At 40.4% G+C, this 22,312-nt stretch overlaps 1 protein-coding gene across 1 annotated transcript in view; it reads right to left on the bottom strand.

Annotated features, from left to right (window-relative positions):
* LOC122810404 overlaps positions 1–22,312 on the bottom strand; it is a 2,461,722-nt gene that overhangs the window by 1,846,009 nt on the left and 593,401 nt on the right. The window contains exon 2 of the mRNA XM_044082010.1: positions 5,735–6,019. Coding sequence (XP_043937945.1) covers positions 5,735–5,959 — 225 coding nt within the window. The 5' untranslated portion in view covers positions 5,960–6,019. The remainder of the gene's footprint in view (positions 1–5,734; positions 6,020–22,312) is intronic.

The raw sequence follows: 22,312 nt of genomic DNA, 5'->3' as shown, positions 1-22,312 counted from the left end.
AACTTTAGTAATTTTCTAAGTAAACAAGACAAAAACTCTAACAACAACGAATCTCCTATTAGTTGGTATCTGTCACTGTCTTCTTTCCCTGCTGGTATATCCATGGAGTTTCTTTATTACTGCAGAATTATTGCATGGTACTAAAAGAATATGACTTCAGCCCCTCTAAATAACAAGCCCATCTATGTTATACTCACATCTGCAGTGACCCCACAGTTCTTGTATTACCGTTCTTCATTTCCTGAAGTGATTCCCTTGCTAACATAGTTCACTGAAGTAGGACACAGTCCTCCTACCCCTTATTGATAGTTTTACTGGGGATATCCATTCACTAGCAATGTATGGATGAAACACCACCCGAAAAAATGTAGAAGCCAAAGCTCTACCCCTTTCCTATCTACTTTTATGCTCAGGCCATTTGCTGCCAAGAGAGACATTTCAGTACTAGGAATATCACTTCTCAACAGACTGGAAATAGCTGCAGTCATTCTCTTCCATAATTCCTACACACATGGGTAATCCTAAAATTCATGTCTGAGGAAAGGGTTATTGAAATCACATCCAAAACAAGAGATGCTAGCTGAAACTCCTCTCTGCACTGCTTTTGGCAAACAAATATTCTTGCTGGACATGTAATGTTTTTCCCAAATACAAATGGGGAGGATGTAAATCTTACAGATTTGCTGCAGGAACTGTTAGATGTTTTGCTTTCTATTTTCAACTCCATAGATTACAACCAAATATTACTTGAAGTCTAAACTTTTTGTGTAGGACTAGATTGGTGATAGATATAGACTAGATAGACTCAGCATTGTTAAGGAGTTTTCTAAGCCTAAAATTGCCACTATATTATTCCTTAATAGGAAGTGTGGTTTCTATAAGCATTTATTAAATAGGAATATATTGGTTAGGTAACTTAACGTCACATACTTTCAGAATGAACTGTGGTGTAGCCCCATCTTTTTGGAGGGCCTCAGAACTCTCTTGGACTCTGTTTCCTTACACAGGTGATACTAGATCCAATAAGCATTTCATTCCAATTCCTTTTCAATCATCTTCCCTTAGTGATACTCTGTCTACCTTAAAACAGGGATTCTTCCATATGGGTAGTACTGAGCCCTGAATATTCTCCTAGCTTTATATAAATCTTTAAGCACTATATGGGTATGATACAGGGAGTGCCAGGGACCTATTATAGGTGCCATCCAAGGCCTCTTGGAGAGTGAACATATTAGTCACAATGACAGTTATGCTGCTTAGTTTCTTTCATATTTCCATCTACTCACAAACTTTGTCCCATATTTCCTTAAAATTAATATTTAGCATAGTCTGCAGGTTAGAGTATATGGTTGTGCCTAGTTATCCTTGGTTCTTCCCCAATCAAGCAAAGGGGATGTCTATATTTTGTTGTTTCTAGGATATGGCTAGCAGGTTTGCTGGGAATAGCTCAGTTTTGGCTATATTCATATTAAGGTCCAACAGTACACCAAACATTTTTAGTTGTTGTGAGTTAATATGATTCAGTCATTCAAAAACATGATGGTCCTAGTTCCACCCCAAAAAGGAACTAGCCATTCATACTCTGCTTATAATTCAACACCATGATCAATGCCCTGATACCAACAGGAGCAATATAATAGACAGAGGGCACTCTGAGTTTGTTCCCTTATTATTGGGACCTCCAGGGGTAACACACCATCTGTGAGAATACAGACATTAGGGCTCTAACATAAGGTCTGGACTGCTGAAACATACTCCATTGAAAAGGACATTACCCCCACAATGTCTCACAGGTAAGCCCAATGGATGAAATCAAAGGCCTTTGAAAGTATATCTGATGTGCATGCAGATGGTTGGCACTGCTCTGCCCCTGTCTGTGTTGGATATTTGACCAAGAAAGATTGCTATAAATCTGTCTGCTCTGATCTTTGAATATATACACATCAGTGTTTATCAAAGAGATGTTCTCTAATTATAAACATGTTATATATTACCTGGCTTATCATGGACTGTGGTTATGCAGGTATTAGATGAATGATTCATTTTCCATCTTGACCGAAATTGTGAATATAAAGGCATTAGCCCTTCGATTATTCTATCCTCTAGAACAGTGTGCAGCTCCCAGTTCAGCTTACCTGGGTCAGGAGAGTTCCTATTTTGAAAAGTGGACATCGCTCGTTGAACCTTATTCATGCTTATGGGAGTATGTAATGCCTGCTTCTGAGCTTCCTCATTCTTGGATAGCTTGGCATCATGTAAGTACCTCTTCATCTTTTCACTGCAGCCATCGCCTCGGGGGGGGGGGGTCTCTGCATCTCTTCATATAAAGTAATATAGAACCTGTAAAATGCTAAGTTAATCTCTTTAAAGTGATCATCAGCTACCCCTTCCAATTCCATCTAAAATAACTATCTGACTTATTTGGGTCTTTATTCCGCAGGCTAGTGCCCTACCAGGTTTCCTTCTTTTTTCCCCGCTAACCATAATGGCTCTTTTGAGATACCATTGGCCTCTCTTTCTATGCTAACATTTCTTATTTATGCATTTCCTTATACAGTCAGATCATCCTGGGGGTGGGGCTTGCATTTTTTTCTAATCCTAACATTTTGTTGCCTCCGTGCCCCCCAGTTTTTTATCATCTTACTTCGTCATCAGAGTGATGTTAGCTCACTTTTGCACCCTGAGGTTAACAACAGTTAGAAAGATTCCCACCATACATAAACAAGACTTGTATGATCTACCCATGTTTTAAATGTAATGGGTCCATCCTCCAAAATTTTACTATATGCAGAGGTTAGGGGGGCTGTACATGTCATGACCACTTTATAGACAAATAAATATCTCTCAACTGTACAGATTTCTGCAGAATGTACAGATTTTTGCCTCATATGTTTGTTCTGTTACTCATAATTTCTTTTTTGACAAACCACTGGGATGATCTAAGGATTAAAGTCGCTAAATGACATGGATTTGAGTTTCAGACTTCATATCCTTCAGAAAATGCAAATGCATGCTAACACAAATCCTGTTATTCTAGCAACTTTCTATATTTATAAGAACAATATTTAAAATGTGTTCCTGTCTATGGGCCTTTGTCATCCCATTATGTTAGGCTTTGTCCAGATTTCCTGCACTAAGAGGTTGAAAGATATGCACATGGTTAGGAGAATGTCAGAGTCACAAATGGACCGCATTAAGAACTACGAGGCTAATATGTAATCTATCCAACTGGATAGCACTCAGCATGTAACTGGATATAATTCCCAGTGTATGTACAACCTATTCCTAATGGATGAAATTATCTCCGTATACCAACCAAAGCTAAATACTGACCTGCTTCTTCTTCTTTCAATTGCTCTGCTCTTAGGTGATGTTCCCTCTTTGTGGATGGTTCTCTCCCTTGCTGAAATAAGCCCCACATTGGTTCTATCCCTTGCTGAAATAAGCCCCACATTGGTTCTCTCCCTTGCTGAAATAAGCCCCACATTGGTTCTCTCCCTTGCTGAAATAAGCCCCACATTGGTTCTCTCCCATGCTGAAATAAGCCCCACATTGGTTCTCTCCCTTGCTGAAATAAGCCACACATTGGTTCTATCCCTTGCTGAAATAAGCCCCACATTGGTTCTCTCCCTTGCTGAAATAAGCCCCACATTGGTTCTCTCCCTTGCTGAAATAAGCCCCACATTGGTTCTCTCCCTTGCTGAAATAAGCCCCACATTGGTTCTCTCCCTTGCTGAAATAAGCCCCACATTGATTCTATCCCTTGCTGAAATAAGCCCCACATCGAAGCCTTGCAGTACTATTATTTTCCCTTGTCTTTCTCTGCTGCCTCAACTGAGCCAAATAAATTGAGAAAAAAACTTGTCAGTTCTTGTTTGGACCATAAATTGGCCAAAGCATAATGGGTCTCTCTAAGGCAGACCAGACCCTGATCATGCACATTCCAGTCCTGTCATTCATTTTATTAATCAACATTCAGCCTAGGGATGCCCTAACTCCCAACAATAACCCCCTCTCAGCTTGGATTAGAAGCTGTACAACAACGCCTCATCCCAAAATGTATTCCTTTGTCTTACATGATTTTTGGACATCCTATACTCTTGGCAATATATTGTATCCATTCTTAGCTTCCTTAACTACTCTTTTACTGTTTTTCTTTTTTCTTTTCCAGGGTAATGATAAAGCTCATATATTAACAGACAACAATTTAAACATGAAACGTGGTTACCTGGACTAGTAAGGCACTAAACTGCTAACAAAAAGACAATACTTCTACAACACATATCAAATACTTATGCATTTGCAACTCAGACTAGTTTATTAGTCTGTATCGCTCTCTGTGGCCGTTTGTACTACCTGCTTTACACTTCATAGACTCATGAAAGAAAAATGAAGTAACCAATCAGATACAAGAGTTATATTCCCGTTAACAAACAGGATCGTTGGAAAGTGGGATTAAGATGCTGATAAATTAGCCGGCTGTCAATTAAACAGCAGTATTAACTAATAACTACCAAGGGGGCAATGGCTGTTTCATTGTAGTAGTGAAGAATTGTCTGCAAAACTATTACAAGATGTATGATGCATAATCTCTGTAAAAATCTTCAAAATGCATGATAAATTATCTTGAATGTCAGCTTAACTAAGCCTGCATACTCTTTTTTAATGCCTGTGTGGTCTGTATTAACTTTTTAATCTATTGCAGCTTTGTGTCTGCTGTCTCCCATATACATACTTGTCTATTCTCTTCATGTAGACGTCAATATTCTTTGTTTTTCAAATACCTGTATTCTTATTTTTTTCTTATTTTTTGCATGTCGCAATATCTGAACAGTGTACTGCTTACAGCCGAGGTCAAGACTGAAAAGATCCCTGTACCAGCCTATCTACCTGTGTAACTAATGAAATAAATACATTTTAATGTTAGCTACAAAGATAATGAATTAATGAATTTGTTTGTTTGCTTATTTAAATTTCTTTACCAAGGTAGAGCACTGACCAAATCTGACCTGTTTCAGTCTCAGGCCATAATAATGTACAAAAAGAAAAAGCAGGCTATGAGGTTTTACTTTCAAATCAGGCTATGGGGTTTTACTTTCAGTAATCACAGACAATATTTACTTAAAACATGATCTGTTGTGCTTGGATCATTACTGATAAAGTTATGGCAGATAAGTGTACCCTAAATTATACATGCAAACTATAAAAAATATTCTGAGATCGCAAATGGAAATAATTAATGAGAAGTGAAAATGAGATTACCAGTAGCAATTTACTGGGCAGGTTTTTTACATGACATTGACAACAAGAAACAGTTCATACATCTTAACAAATCAGGGCAGATTAGCAGGGCACTTTATTAGAAGCCTGATCTCTAGTTATAGGAAAATAATGTGACATGCATTATGCATCCCAAATGGCTTTAGAAATGCTTCTCAGGATAATGGCTGGAAAAGTACAATGAGAAGCCTCTCAGAGACGAGAAATTAAACTCTAGCATTACGTGACACTTTAATGAGGAATCTAACTTCAGATGTCAGGCCTCCATTAAAAATGCGCAGAAAGAAGACACATCATTTATTGAGGCATAAAGCAAACATAAAGATAACAGCAATATTAATTAGGAAGAACAATGGTTTGAGAAAAATGGCTCACTGCATACCATCTAACATCTAAAATTACAAATCACACGAGATGAGAAGGAATTTTACATTAGATATTATCTGTCACCCACTTCATCTGCTTCTGTGATCACAACGTCAGGTACGCAGCTGCTTTGCCCGTCTTTTTCATCCTTATGTTGCTCTTCTCTTTTTCCTGAGACTGATGGATCCCAAGAACTTTTGTCTGGCATTTGGAAAAGATCATCAGCATCAGTTTCTGGAAAGTCACTGCTGACGGAAGTTTCTGGTTCTTCTACAAAGACTGGGATTAATTCATTTCTGGCAGCTGATGCCATGCCAACGGTTACTTCAGTCTTGTCAGAGGGCTGCTCTCTGTGGCTAACAAATTTTGTTTTCTGTTGGAAAAATATAACAAAAAAGAACAATAAGAGCCCAATCTTTCCGGAACAGTAGGCTATGAGCTCTTCTTTCACAGCAGATACATAATTTAATGTCAAGATCTTTAAAATAAATGCAGGACTGTTAACAGTAGTAGGTAATAGAATTGAACTACTTTTAAATAAACACACTCAGCAGAAAGACAGTATACCAAGCGCTTCTTCATTTTTTGAGTGGCTGTAGATGCTTAAAATTAGCAAATCAACAAACAGAACGGTGAGATACTGCAAAAGGCAAGTAACACGTAACCTAATGACAGCATAACTTGGAAAGTGCACCACACCTGTAAGTTTATATCGAGTGTTCTGCAAATCTAAGGCAAATGCTTCATCAACTTCTTAAACATTTATTTTGGAACATCAATAGGGTTAGCATCTATTGCCAAACAATACCTACTTAGGAATTGGTTATGACAAACAGAATAACAGCACATTTGTAAGACTACATGTAATTAATGCAAACATTTTAATATAGTGTTATAACATGCAGTAAAACTAGCCATACTGAGCAGTGGCTAGAGCAGAATTGCATCATTGCAGCATTTTAAGTGTGCCAAACGACATGAGGGGTATGCATTATACGGCTATTACCACACATCCAGAGGTGTTGTAAGGCATGAGCCTGGATAGTGAATATATTACAATCCCTGGGAATCCAGTAATATCTGTACCATGCACTCCCATAAATGCCTTTATTGTACTTATAAAATCGGCATCTGTATTTTTCCAATTTATATTTTATATGCAGTAGTGTATGCATAGATAGACAGATACAGTGGATATAAAAAGTTTACACATCCCTCTTAAAATGCCAAGTTTTTGTGATATAAAAAAATGAGACCACAATAAATAATTTCAAAACTTTCCCCACCTTTAATGTGACATATAACCTGTACAATTCAATTGAAAAACAAACAAATCTATTAGGGGAAAACAATATAAAAAAATAAAAAAAATGTACAATACACTGGTTGCAAAAGTGCACACCCTTAAACTAATACTTTGCTGAAGCACCATTTGATTTAATTATAGCATTCAGTCTTCTTGGATACACACCTGCCATCAGTAAACGAGACTGATTAACCCCAAATAAAGTTCAGCTATCCTAGTAGGATTTTCCTGACATTTACTTAGTTGCCTACAACAGCAAAAGCCATGGTTTGCAGAGAGCTTACAAAGCATCAAAAGGATCTCATTGTTGAAAGGTATCAGTCAGGAGAAGGGTACAAAAAAATTAAAATTTCCATAGCACTGGATATGCCATGAAACACAGTGAAGACAGTCATCAAAAAGTGGCAAAAATATGGAACAACAGTGATGTTGCAAAGAACTGGACATCCCTCCAAAATTGATGAAAAGACAAGATGAAAACTGGTCAGGGAGGCTGCCAAGAGACCTACAGCAACACTGAGGGAGCTGTAGGAATTTCTGGCAAGTACTGGTTGTGTACTACATGTGACAACAATCTCCCATATTCTCCATTGAAAGTCGAAAGCCTTTTCTTACACACTAAAACATCCAGGCCCAGCTAAAATTTGCAAAGCAATACATCAAGTCTCCCAAAAGCATGTGGAAAAATGTGTTATGGCCTGATGAAACCAAAGTTGAACTTTTTGGCCACAATTCCAAAAGGTATGTTTAGTGCAAAAACAATACTTTGCATCACCAAAAAAAACACCATCCCCATGGTGAAGCAAGGTGGTGGCAGTATCATGCTTTGGGGTTGGTTTTCTTCACCTGGAACTGGGACTTTAGTCAAGGTGGAGAGAATTATGAACAGTTCCAAATACCAGTCACTTTTGGCCCAAAACCTTCAGGCATCTGCTAGAAAACTGAAGATGAAGAGGAATTTCACCTTTCAACATGACAATGACCCCAAGCATACATCCAAATCAACAAAAGAATGGTTACACCAGAAGAAAATTAAAGTTTTGGAATGGCCCAGCCAGAGCCCAGACCTAAATACAATAGAAAATCTGTGGGATGACCTGAAGAGGGCCATGCACAAGAGATGCCCTCACAATCTGACAGATTTGTAGTGCTTTTGCAAGGAAGAGATGGCAAATATTGTTAAGTCAAGATGTGCCAGGTTAATATACCTCTACACAAGAAGACTGAATGTTGTAATTAAATCAAAAGGTGCTCCAACAATGTATTAGTTTAAGGGTGTGCACACACAACAAAGTATTAGTTTAAGGGTGTGCACTTATGCAACCAGTGTATTGTATGTTTTTTATTTTTTATATCCCCCAACAGAGTTGTTTGTTTTTCAATTGAACTGTACAGGTTATAGGTCACATTAAAGGTGGGAAAAGTTTTGAAATGATTTATTGTGGTCTCATTTTTTATATCACAAAAACCTGGCATTTTAACATGTGTGTGTAAACTTTTTATATCCACTGTACATATCTATCTATCTATCTATCTATCTATCTATCTATCTATCTATCTATCTATCTATCTATCTATCTATCTATGTGTGTACGTATCTTGTTCAGTATGTAATGTAAAATGTAGTACAGTGAGCCCAAGTCTCCAAGGAGGTTGGTAAAATCAACTGCTGAGTGTTAACACATCTTTACAGCCTTTTGGTGACAGACTGCTCCAACGTGATGGCCAAAATTTGACTCACCAGAGATGCACTGACCACCATTCTTCTGTGGATCTAAATGCAGTTCACAGACAAATTCACAACTGCAGAAACTGCCATGTACTGACTTCAGGAAAGGAACATTTCAATGGAAACTCCTTCATACCCGACAGGTGCATTTCTTCCAGTCCCATATGTATGAAAGAGACACTTTATGTATCAAACATTCTTTTCACATTACTGTCTCCTATCCTATTCATACCAAATACCATGTCCCATGATCTCCACGACACTGTCACCTACTACATTCTCCCACATAATGAGGGCACAGCCAACATATATTCCTGAATTCCGAATATTCTTAACTAAGCCCTTTCTTCTCCCTTACACCTTCAGTCTCTTTCATCAATCCAATTTAAGCAAAATTATTGGTTTCATCTTACAAACTACAAAACCTTGGATATTGGTACTTTTAGAAGGAGATGTCAGGGTGCTTCAGTCTCCTTCCACATTCCAGAGACATGCAGTAGGTGGATTGGATGCTCTAAGCTGGCCATAGGTATGAGTGTACATGCAAGTGCATGGTGTAGAAGAAATACTGCAGCAGGGCTAGCCTCGCTCTGCAGTAAACCTTGGCTCCAGATGATGGTCACTGTTGAAGTGACACCCCAAGCCCATTTGCAAAAATGAGAAAAGGGGGTTGTGGATGGATGGATATAGAGGTCTTTTCTGTCTGCATTTTAACATCAAAATCTGACTTTTTAACTTCCTCATTCTCAGTTCTGCTTAAATTGTTTGTTAGCGAGACTCGTAAATACAGCCCATATCTTTTGAACATCACAAACTGGTAAGGTCATACTCGGCCTAGTTCAACTGAACCAGTAATGATACCACGAATACTACACAGAGCATCTGATTCTCAGCATCTTTTGAAGACGGTGAACCAAGTTTTCCATGCTGTAAAGATTTAAACATCAGCCCCTGCATTGATACAAGCCTGTTTTTTCTGTCATGATAACTTATTTACATCAACTACCACTGAGTCATTCAGACTGAGAAATGCAGCAATGGTGAATGACACAAGAAGTCCAAAACTCTAATAAGCAAATTGTTCCTTACTGCTGCAACCCTCCCTTGCACAGAATGCAACGGAATTTTCCATCCTTTTTATTCACTCTTCATCTTCCTCAGTAAGTATTTATCTAGCTAGTTATTTGCTTACTTATGTATCTATGTATGCATGTATTTAACCATGTATGTATGAATTTGACAGCCAGGATGGAACTCTGAACTAAGTAGTAGACGGTTTGGACATGAACCCTGGATAAACCTAAAAAAAGATTCACTTTGATCAAAGTGAACCTTTTTTTAGGTTTATCCAGGGTTCATGTCCAAACCATCTAGTTTATTAAGGGCCGAACTCAAAGTAATATGCCATTGCCTAATGTTGAGGCAACACTCCAACCTCATGCAAAAATGGCAAAAAGGAGGTTGATGATGACGATGGTGATGATAATAACAATGATGACATCATATGTCATCGAACAACTCCACAAATCCATTAATCATCAGTTACTAAAATAAGAGCCAGAGATTAAAAGAAAAAAAAAGAATAAAAAAACAGGAAAGACCTGTACAAGTTCGGAAAGACAGCAACAATAAGAAGGTCTCTTTGCATATAGCAGATCACTGTGTCGAGGTCCAGAGGGCTGTATGTGTACTGCATGCTATTCTGAAAACCCAGCTGTGCCATAGAAAGAGAGCTACGTTTATTTACAAATTCCTTAACATGTTCATCCACAGCTTTTTCTAGCAACTTAACTAGTGCAGAGAGTATGGAGATCTGTCTGAAGACGTTTGTAGATGGGTTATCACTTTCGTTAGATACAGGCATAACAAGACCATTTCCTTTGTTTCTGGAACCATTTTAGATAATGTAAAAGGTTAAATGCACAGCTCAAATGTCTGGCTGCTGTATCTTCTTCTTTCCACTACATCTCAAAGACGTGTGGTAGGTGAACTCCAGATAGTCTGCTCTGTGACTGAAGTGCTCTCTGATGGAACAGATTTCCTTCCAACATTTGTTCTAGTCTTACATCCAGTGATTGCCAGAACAGGCTTCAGCTCCTTGACTCTAAAATGGGTAAGTACTAAATGGATGTACAGATGAATGGGTGGATATCTGTAAGAATCTTCAGTACAGGAAATCAGAACATGGCTTCTATATTCAGGAAGATGCATGTTATACTTTTACAAATTTAAGATAATCCAACCTATGTACTTTCTGTTGTTTAATTACTGCTCATAGGATCATAGGAGGTTATTAGGCTACTGGCCCTAAGGCCCTTATAAGCCTAGCCAAGAGTTTAGCCCATGGTTAGACAAGTTAGCACCCAAAGACCTTGTTCAGCAGGGAAACAGGTGGAATCCCAGGGGCGTATCTTCTGTTTCCAATCCAGTTATCCAGGCTGCGCTTAAAAAGGGGTAATGAGGTACTCTGCTTGACATGGAGAGGGAGTCTATGCCACAGATCGGGGAGTCTCTGGGATACAAATCTGTCCCACCAACAAGTCCTTTTTGATATCACAGACCAGGTTGAGGTTGCAAGTACGGGTTACTTGAGTGGAGCTTGACTTGCGGATATGCAGCAGTCCCATCAAGGTGGGGTCTGAGATTGCTTTGTATGCCAGACAGAGGTCACCTCTGAGGAGTTTGTATTAAACTGAGCAGAGGTACAGGGCTTTTAGCCTATCTGTGTGGTGTAGATGTTTGAGATCCTGGATTCTCCTGGTGAGGAACCTCTGTAGTCTCCCCAGCTGCTGTATGTGCTTTGCGAGGTACATGCCGAAGGGGGCGTTGTACTCAACAATTGGCCATATAAAGGAAGAATCCAGGGATGTTATGACCTCTTTGTCCCTGGATGAGATACCCTTAGTTATGAGGTGGGTCATGTAGAAAGCTTTCCATACAATGGAAGCAACATGGTGGTAAAAAGTCAGGTTGCTATCAACCTGGGTGCCCAAATCCCTCACTACTGATTGTGTGCTTAGGACATTGTTATTAATGTGATAATTTCTGAGGATGTCACTCTCCCCAAAGCGGATGATGATGCATTTGTTGGCATTCAGCTTGAGACCATGTTTCTGGCACCATTCATTTGTTTTGGTGATACTCTCTTGGTGGACGTCCGCATCACTTGGGAAATTGATGACTGCGCCCTGCTTGCAGTCGTCTGCAAACTTGGTCAGCCATGAATCTCTTTTTACCCACCTTTCTCCAACCCTTGCTTTCATTGGATTTGCCCAATGTCTCCTCTACCTTTACCCAATCAAACCATTCATTCCACTGAAGGAAGATGGCTAGGCATACCAGGACTTGAAAAGAGCCCATGATCAAATCTTACCTTCCTGGGTATTCCATCAGTTCATTTGTCCCACTTCTAGAAATAGTTGGGTTGAAGGGAGTGAGCCAGCTTTATATCCAGTGGAGCAGCTTAACGTTTCTTGCTCTGTAAAGCCCTAAATCCTGCAGCATCTCCCTGAGTTCTACTAGCACTCTAGCACTTGTGGAAGCATACGTTCTACCACACATGACTTCCCAGCTTGCAGCTATGCTACATGGCAGTGTGTGTTTGCCGGACTCATACTTTGTAGGTGCAACATCAAGTGCTCCTTCTAGATGGTGAGCCATAGCTGCCCCCTCACCAGGATAAGTAAGCCAACAGCAGCTGTTCACATTAATTTTCCTGTCCTCAACCCTCCAGTGCATGTATTACTAATCAAACAAAGGTCATGTGGGTCACAGTCAGGCTTTACTTCTTTGTGCCATGGGGGCTAGCTGTGGATTTCTGTTTTATAAATAGCAACTTGAACTCAAGAAATATTGGAAGATGCTATGCCCCCCCCCGCTTCCTTTTGACCATCAGGCATCACTATCACTCAGTCCTGTTTAACCTCATGGGTGAGACCTGTTCATGCAATCAGTCATGCAAGCAGCCAGTGAGCTTTTTGACATGAATGACAATAACATCAGCCCTGGTGGTGAACACTAACACCTGTGTCAAACTCAAAAGTGTTCTATGCTCACCATATGGTTTGTGCATCCTCCCACACACATGTCTTCCTCATAGCTAGTCACGTACTTGGGACTGTAATGCCCATGTCTGTCAGTTCTATGTCTACTGCAAATGTGCAAACATCTGCTTGCTTGGAAGCAGTCATCCCACTGGTATCACCATCTCCCTCCCCCTGGGATGGCTGAACTGGCATAAGCCATTCATTCACTCCCACCCTTCACCCTGTCCAGCTCTTCAGAGCCTCACTAATCAATCACAGGTACAGGTATTCTGGGCTGTAGTCAGGGATACATTAATACACAGGGTAGATAAGAATTCATTAATCAAAACAAAACTTAAAGAAACTTTTATTTATGCATTAATTTTTCAAATGTTTGGTGACCAGGCTATCACTTGGGCCCATCTGCAGTAATAACCAGGAGAGAAAGGCTCTGCAAAAATGACATTACTTTTAAGAAAAGATGGATCTTAGCTGTAGAAGGTTCCATAACTGCTAACACTGAGATGTAACAGGACCAGAGTAATCCAGTCAGACTAGTAATTGAACATAACAAAGCAAAACAAAATTATATACTCTCAGAAAGTGAGCTTTCATTGACTGACTTTTGGTTTCAGAATATTAAGCTCTGCAAAATGATGTAAACAGGCATTATGTGGGTACGAAAAATAAAATACAGAATGAAACATACAGAAAATAATTCTACCCTTTGAACTATGAAATCATGGCAAATCAAAAAATAAAAAGTATATTAAGGTTTAAAGGCAAAAAAGAAGTACTTGTTGCCGTGGTACAGAGGGATAAAGCGCTTACTGGGTCCCAGATGATTAATGTTTGACTAACGGCATGGACAATGGAGGGACTGGGTGGGTGCTTATGAGTGTCAGCTGCCAATATGGGTTCTCTCATTCTAGGCTGAAGGAGGCAGCCTAGGCTTATTGCAATAGCAGCACAAAGAGTATAAGGATTTCCATGCTCACTTTGTCAGGAGGACGTGCAGGGAAGGAAGGCTGCATGCAGAGTCCATAGGCATCTGCAGCAGAGCTCACACAGTTCTTACATGATGTTGGGATCATGGCATAATCCATGACAGCACTATGATGGCAAACCAATGTCCTCCATGCCCTCACCAGCCATGAGCATGGGTAAAGCTGAGCCTGGATAAGGCTAAGGCAGGTCTGGTAGATTTAGCGAATGAGGAAAGGAGCTGATGGCAGCTGATGGTCAGTTGTGGGGAAGTTAAAAAATGAAAGCATGAATGCATTTAGTACCGTTCACTGAGAGGAATAAGCAGCACATGGTTCTGACTAGCTTTCTGTCAGGTGACGAATGCATGAATGCATTTATTACCGTTCACATAGAGGAATAAGCAGTGCATGGTTCTGACTAGCTTTCTGTCAGGTGATGAATGCATGAATGCATTTAGTACCGTTCACATAGAGGAATAAGCAGTGCATGGTTCTGACTAGCTTTCTGTCAGGGGACGAATGCATGAATGCATTTAGTACCGTTCACATACAGGAATAAGCAGTGCATGGTTGTGACTAGCTTTCTGTGAGGTGATGAATGCATGAATGCATTTAGTACCGTTCACATAGAGGAATAAGATGCGCATGGTACTGACTAGCTTTCTGTCAGGTGACGAATGCATGAATGCATTTAGTAACGTTCACATAGAGGAATAAGCAGCAAATGGTTCTGACTAGCTTTCTGTCAGGTGATGAATGCATGAATGCATTTAGTACCGTTCACACAGAGGAATAAGCAGCGCATGGTTCTGACTAGCTTTATGTCAGGTGACAAATGCATGAATGCATTTAGTACCGTTCACATAGAGGAATAAGCAGCGCATTGTTCTGACTAGCTTTCTGTCAGGTGACGAATGCATGAATGCATTTGTACCGTTAAGATAGAGGAATAAGCAGCACATGGTTCTGACTAGCTTTCTGTCAGGTGACGAATGCATGAATGCATTTAGTACCGTTCACATAGAGGAATAAGCAGCACATGGTTCTGACTAGCTTTCTGTCAGGTGACGAATGCATGAATGCATTTAGTACTGTTCACATAGGGGAATAAGCAGTGCATGGTTCTGACTAGCTTTCTGTCAGGTGACGAATGCATGAATGGATTTAGTACCATTCACATAGAGGAATAAGCAACACATGGTTCTGACTAGCTTTCTGTCAGGTGATGAATGCATGAATGCATTTAGTACCATTCACATAGAGGAATAAGCAGTGCATGGTTCTGACTAGCTTTCTGTCAGGTGACGAATGCATGAATGCATTTAGTACCGTTCACATAGAGGAATAAGCAGCACATGGTTCTGACTAGTTTTCTGTCAGGTGATGAATACATGAATGCATTTAGTACCGTTCACATAGAGGAATAAGCAGTGCATGGTTCTGACTAGCTTTCTGTCAGGTGAAGAATGCATGAATGCATTTAGTACCATTCACACAGAGGAATAAGCAGCGCATGGTTCTGACTAGCTTTCTGTCAGGTGATGAATGCATGAATGCATTTAGTACCGTTCACATAGAGGAATAAGCAGTGCATGGTTCTGACTAGCTTTCTGTCAGGTGATGAATGCATGAATGCATTTAGTACCGTTCACACAGAGGAATAAGCAGTGCATGGTTCTGACTAGCTTTCTGTCATGTGACGAATGCATGAAAGCATTTAGTACCATTCACATAGGGGAATAAGCAGCGCATGGTTGTGACTAGCTTTCTGATAGAAGATGAATGCATTTAGTACTGTTCACATAGAGGAATAAGCAGCACATGGTTCTGACTAGCTTTCTGTCAGGTGACGAATGCATGAATGCATTTAGTACTGTTCACACAGAGGAATAAGCAGTGCATGGATCTGACTAGCGTTCTGTCAGGTGATGAATGCATGAATGCATTTAGTACTGTTCACATAGAGGAATAAGCTGAGCATGGTCCTGACTAGCTTTCTGTCAGGTGACGACTGCATGAATGCATTTAGTACCATTCACATAGAGGAATAAGCAGTTCATGGTTCTGACTAGCTTTTTGTCAGGTGACGAATGCATGAATGCATTTAGTACTGTTCACATAGAGGAATAAGCAGCACATGGTTCTGACTAGCTTTCTGTCAGGTGACGAATGCATGAATGCATTTAGTACTGTTCACACAGAGGAATAAGCAGTGCATGGATCTGACTAGCGTTCTGTCAGGTGATGAATGCATGAATGCATTTAGTACTGTTCACATAGAGGAATAAGCTGAGCATGGTCCTGACTAGCTTTCTGTCAGGTGACGACTGCATGAATGCATTTAGTACCATTCACATAGAGGAATAAGCAGTTCATGGTTCTGACTAGCTTTTTGTCAGGTGACGAATGCATGAATGGATTTTGTATCGTTCACATAGAGGAATAAGCCGCGCATGGTTCTGACTAGCTTTCTGTCAGGTGATGAATGCATGAATGCATTTAGTACCATTCACATAGAGGAATAAGCAGCACATGGTTCTGACTAGCTTTCTCTCAGGCGATGAATGCATGAATGCATTTAGTACCGTTCACATAGTGGAAGAAGCAGCACATGGTTCTGACTAGCTTTCTGTCAGGTGACAAATGCATAAATGCATTTAGTACCATTCACATAGAGGAATAAGCAGTGCATGGTTCTGACTAGCTTTCTGTCAGGTGACGAATGCATGAATGCATTTATGACCGTTCACATAGAGGAATAAGCAGTGCATGGTTCTGACTAGCTTTCTGTCAGGTGACGAATGCATGAATGCATTTAGTACCGTTCACATAGAGGAATAAGCAGTGCATGGTTCTGACTAGCTTTCTATCAGGTGATGAATGCATGAATGCATTTAATAGCATTCACATAGAGGAATAAGCAGTGCATGGTTCTGACTAGCTTTCTGTCAGGTGACGAATGCATGAATGCATTTAATACCGTTCACACAGAGGAATAAGGAGTGTATGGTTCTGACTAGCTTTCTGTCAGGTGACGAATGCATGAATGCATTTAGTACCTTTCACATAGAGGAATAAGCAGCGCATGGTTCTGACTAGCTTTCTGTCAGGTGACGAATGCATGAATGCATGAATGCATTTAGTACCGTTCACATAGAGGAATAAGCATTGCATGGTTGTGACTATCTTTCTGTCAGGTGACGAAGGCATGAATGCATTCAGTACCGTTCACATGGAGGAATAAGCAGCACATGGTTCTGACTAGCTTTCTCTCAGGTGATGAATGCATGAATACATTTAGTACCGTTTACACAGAGGAATAAGCAGCACATGGTTCTGACTAGCTTTCTGTCAGGTGATGAATGCATGAATGCATTTAGTACTGTTCACATAGAGGAATAAGCAGTGCATTGTTGTGACTAGCTTTCTGTTGGGTGACAAATGCATGATGCATTTAGTACCATTCACATAGAGGAATAAGCAGCGCATGGTTGTGACTAGCTTTCTTTCAGGTGACGAATGCATAAATACATTTAGTACCGTTCACATAGAGGAATAAGCAGCACATGGTTCTGACTAGCTTTCTGCCATGTGACGAATGCATGAATACATTTAGTACCATTCACATTGAAAAATAAGCAGTGCATGGTTCTGACTAGCTTTCTGTCAGGTGACGAATGCATGAATGCATTTAGTACTGTTCACATAGAGGAATAAGCAGCACATGGTTCTGACTAGCTTTCTGTCAGGTGACGAAAGCATGAATGCATTTAGTACCATTCACATAGAGGAATAAGCAGTGCATGGTTGTGACTAGCTTTCTGTCAGGCGATGAATGCATGAATGCATTTAGTACCGTTCACATACAGGAATAAGCAGTGCATGGTTGTGACTAGCTTTCTGTGAGGTGATGAATGCATGAATGCATTTAGTACCGTTCACATAGAGGAATAAGATGGGCATGGTACTGGCTAGCTTTCTGTCAGGTGACGAATGCATGAATGCATTTAGTAACGTTCACATAGAGGAATAAGCAGCAAATGGTTCTGACTAGCTTTCTGTCAGGTGATGAATGCATGAATGCATTTAGTACTGTTCACACAGAGGAATAAGCAGCGCATGGTTCTGACTAGCTTTCTGTCAGGTGACAAATGCATGAATGCATTTAGTACCGTTCACATAGAGGAATAAGCAGTGCATGGTTCTGACTAGCTTTCTGTCAGGTGACGAATGCATGAATGCATTTAGTACCGTTCACATAGAGGAATAAGCAGCACATGGTTCTGACTAGCTTTCTGTCAGGTGACGAATGCATGAATGCATGAATGCATTTAGTACCGTTCACATAGAGGAATTAGCAGTGCATGGTTGTGACTATCTTTCTGTCAGGTGACGAAGGCATGAATGCATTCAGTACTGTTCACATGGAGGAATAAGCAGCACATGGTTCTGACTAGCTTTCTCTCGGGTGACAAATGCATGAATACATTTAGTACTGTTCACACAGAGGAATAAGCAGCACATGTTTCTGAGTAGCTTTGTGTCAGGTGATGAATGCATGAATGCATTTAGTACCGTTCACATAGAGGAATAAGCAGTGCATTGTTGTGACTAGCTTTCTGTCGGGTGACAAATGCATGAATGCATTTAGTACCGTTCACATAGAGGAATAAGCAGCGCATGGTTGTGACTAGCTTTCTGTCAGGTGACGAATGCATGAATGCATTTAGTACCGTTCACATAGAGGAATAAGCAGCACATGGTTCTGACTAGCTTTCTGTCAGGTGACGAATGCATGAATGCATTTAGTACCGTTCACATAGAGGAATAAGCAGCACATGGTTCTGACTAGCTTTCTGTCAGGTGACAAATGCATGAATGCATTTAGTACCGTTCACATAGAGGAATAAGCAGTGCATGGTTGTGACTAGCTTTCTGTCGGGTGACAAATGCATGAATGCATTTAGTACCGTTCACATAGAGGAATAAGCAGTGCATTGTTCTGTCTAGCTTTCTGTCAGGTGATGAATGCATGAATGCATTTAGTACCATTCACATAGAGGAATAAGCAGCGCATGGTACTGACTAGCTTTCTGTCAGGTGATGAATGCATGAATGCATTTAGTACCATTCACATAGAGGAATAAGCAGTGCATGGTTGTGACTAGCTTTCTGTCAGGTGATGAATGCATGAATGCATTTAGTACCGTTCACATAGAGGAATAAGCAGTGCATGGTTCTGACTAGCTTTCTGTCAGGTGACGAATGCATGAATGCATTTAGTACCGTTCACATAGAGGAATAAGCAGTGCATGGTTCTGACTAGCTTTCTGTCAGGTGACGAATGCATGAATGCATTTAGTACCATTCACATAGAGGAATAAGCAGCACATGGTTCTGACTAGCTTTCTCTCAGGCGATGAATGCATGAATGCATTTATTACCGTTCACGTAGAGGAATAAGCAGCACATGGTTCTGACTAGCTTTCTGTCAGGTGACAAATGCATGAATGCATTTAGTACCGTTCACAGAGAGGAATAAGCAGTGCATGGTTATGACTAGCTTTCTGTCAGGTGACAAATGCATGAATGCATTTATTACTGTTCACATAGAGGAATAAGCAGTGCATGGTTCTGACTAGCTTTCTGTCAGCTGATGAATGCATGAATGCATTTAGTACCGTTCACATAGAGGAATAAGCAGTGCATGGTTCCGACTAGCTTTCTGTCAGGTGACGAATGCATGAATGCATTTAGTACCGTTCACATACAGGAATAAGCAGTGCATGGTTCTGACTAGCTTTCCGTCAGGTGACGAATGCATGAATGCATTTAGTACCGTTCACATAGAGGAATAAGCAGTGCATGGTTCTGACTAGCTTTCTGTCAGGTGACGAAAGCATGAATGCATTTAGTACCATTCACATAGAGGAATAAGCAGTGCATGGCTGTGACTAGCTTTCTGTCAGGTGACGAATGCATGAATGCATTTAGTACCATTCACATAGAGGAATAAGCAGTGCATGGTTCTGACTAGCTTTCTGTCAGGTGACGAATGCATGAATGCATTTAGTACCATTCACATAGAGGAATAAGCTGAGCATGGTCCTGACTAGCTTTCTGTCAGGTGACGATTGCATGAATGCATTTAGTACCGTTCACATAGAGGAATAAGCAGCACATGGTTCTGACTAGCTTTCTGTCAGGTGACGAATGCATGAATACATTTAGTACCATTCACATAGAGGAATAAGCAGTGCATGGTTCTGACTAGCTTTCTGTCAGGTGATGAATGCATGAATGCATTTAGTACCATTCACATAGAGGAATAAGCAGCACATGGTTCTGACTAGCTTTCTGTCAGGTGATGAATGCATGAATGCATTTAGTACCGTTCACATAGAGGAATAAGCAGTGCATGGTTCTGACTAGCTTTCTGTCAGGTGACGAATGCATGAATGCATTTAGTACCATTCACATAGAGGAATAAGCAGTGCATGGTTCTGACTAGCTTTCTGTCAGGTGATGAATGCATGAATGCATTTAGTACCGTTCACATAGAGGAATAAGCAGTGCATGGTTCTGACTAGCTTTCTGTCAGGTGATGAATGCATGAATGCATTTAGTACCATTCACATAGAGGAATAAGCAGTGCATGGTTCTGACTAGCTTTCTGTCAGGTGACGAATGCATGAATGCATTTAGTACCGTTCACATAGAGGAATAAGCAGTGCATGGTTCTGACTAGCTTTCTGTCAGGTGATGAATGCATGAATGCATTTAGTACCATTCACATAGAGGAATAAGCAACGCATGGTTCTGACTAGCTTTCTGTCAGGTGATGAATGCATGAATGCATTTAGTACTGTTCACGTACAGGAATAAGCAGTGCATGGTTCTGACTAGCTTTCTGTCAGGTGACGAATGCATGAATGCATTTAGTACCGTTCACATAGAGGAATAAGCAGCACATGGTTCTGACTAGCTTTCTGTCAGGTGATGAATGCATGAATGCATTTAGTACCGTTCACATAGAGGAATAAGCAGCACATGGTTCTGACTAGCTTTCTGTCAGGTGATGAATGCATGAATGCATTTAGTACCGTTCACATAGAGGAATAAGCAGTGCATGGTTCTGACTAGCTTTCTGTCAGGTGACGAATGCATGAATGCATTTAGTACCATTCACATAGAGGAATAAGCAGCGCATGGTACTGACTAGCTTTCTGTCAGGTGATGAATGCATGAATGCATTTAGTACTGTTCATATAGAGGAATAAGCAGCACATGGTTCTGACTAGCTTTCTGTCAGGTGACGAATGCATGAATACATTTAGTACCGTTCACATAGAGGAATAAGCAGTGCATGGTTCTGACTAGCTTTCTGTCAGGTGACGAATGCATGAATGCATGAATGCATTTAATACCATTCACATAGAGAAATAAGCAGTGCATAGTTGTGACTAGCTTTCTGTCAGGTGACGAATGCATGAATGCATTCAGTACCGTTCACATAGAGGAATAAGCAGCGCATGGTTCTGACTAGCTTTCTGTCAGGTGACGAAAGCATGAATGCATTTAGTACCGTTCACATAGAGGAATAAGCAGCATGGTTCTGACTAGCTTTCTCTCAGGCGATGAATGCATGAATGCATTTAGTACCGTTCACATAGAGGAATAAGCAGCACATGGTTCTGACTAGCTTTCTGTCAGGTGATGAATGCATGAATGCATTTAGTACCGTTCACATAGAGGAATAAGCAGTGCATGGCTGTGACTAGCTTTCTGTCAGGTGACGAATGCATGAATGCATTTAGTACCGTTCACATAGAGGAATAAGCAGCACATGGTTCTGACTAGCTTTCTGTCAGGTGATGAATGCATGAATGCATTTAGTACCATTCACATAGAGGAATAAGCAGTGCATGGTTCTGACTAGCTTTCTGTCAGGTGACAAATGCATGAATGCATTTAGTACCATTCACATAGAGGAATAAGCTGAGCATGGTCCTGACTAGCTTTCTGTCAGGTGACAAATGCATGAATGCATTTAGTACCATTCACATAGAGGAATAAGCAGTGCATGGTTCTGACTAGCTTTCTGTCAGGTGACGAATGCATGAATGCATTTAGTACCGTTCACATAGAGGAATAAGCAGTTCATGGTTCTGACTAGCTTTTTGTCAGGTGATGAATGCATGAATGGATTTTGTACCGTTCACATAGAGGAATAAGCAGCGCATGGTTCTGAATAGCTTTCTGTCAGGTGACGAATGCATGAATGCATTTAGTACCATTCACATAGAGGAATAAGCAGCACATGGTTCTGACTAGCTTTCTCTCAGGCGATGAATGCATGAATGCATTTAGTACCGTTCACATAGAGGAATAAGCAGCACATGGTTCTGACTAGCTTTCTGTCAGGTGATGAATGCATGAATGCATTTAGTACCGTTCACATAGAGGAATAAGCAGTGCATGGTTCTGACTAGCTTTCTGTCAGGTGACAAATGCATGAATGCATTTAGTACCGTTCACATAGAGGAATAAGCAGCACATGGTTCTGACTAGCTTTCTGTCAGGTGACGAATGCATGAATGCATTTAGTACCGTTCACATA

Source organism: Protopterus annectens, chromosome 8.part1 (genome assembly GCF_019279795.1).
Source record: "Protopterus annectens isolate FY-2018-M chromosome 8.part1, PAN1.0, whole genome shotgun sequence".
NCBI lineage: Eukaryota > Metazoa > Chordata > Ceratodontiformes > Protopteridae > Protopterus > Protopterus annectens.
This window is presented reverse-complemented; position numbering and strand designations above follow the sequence as displayed.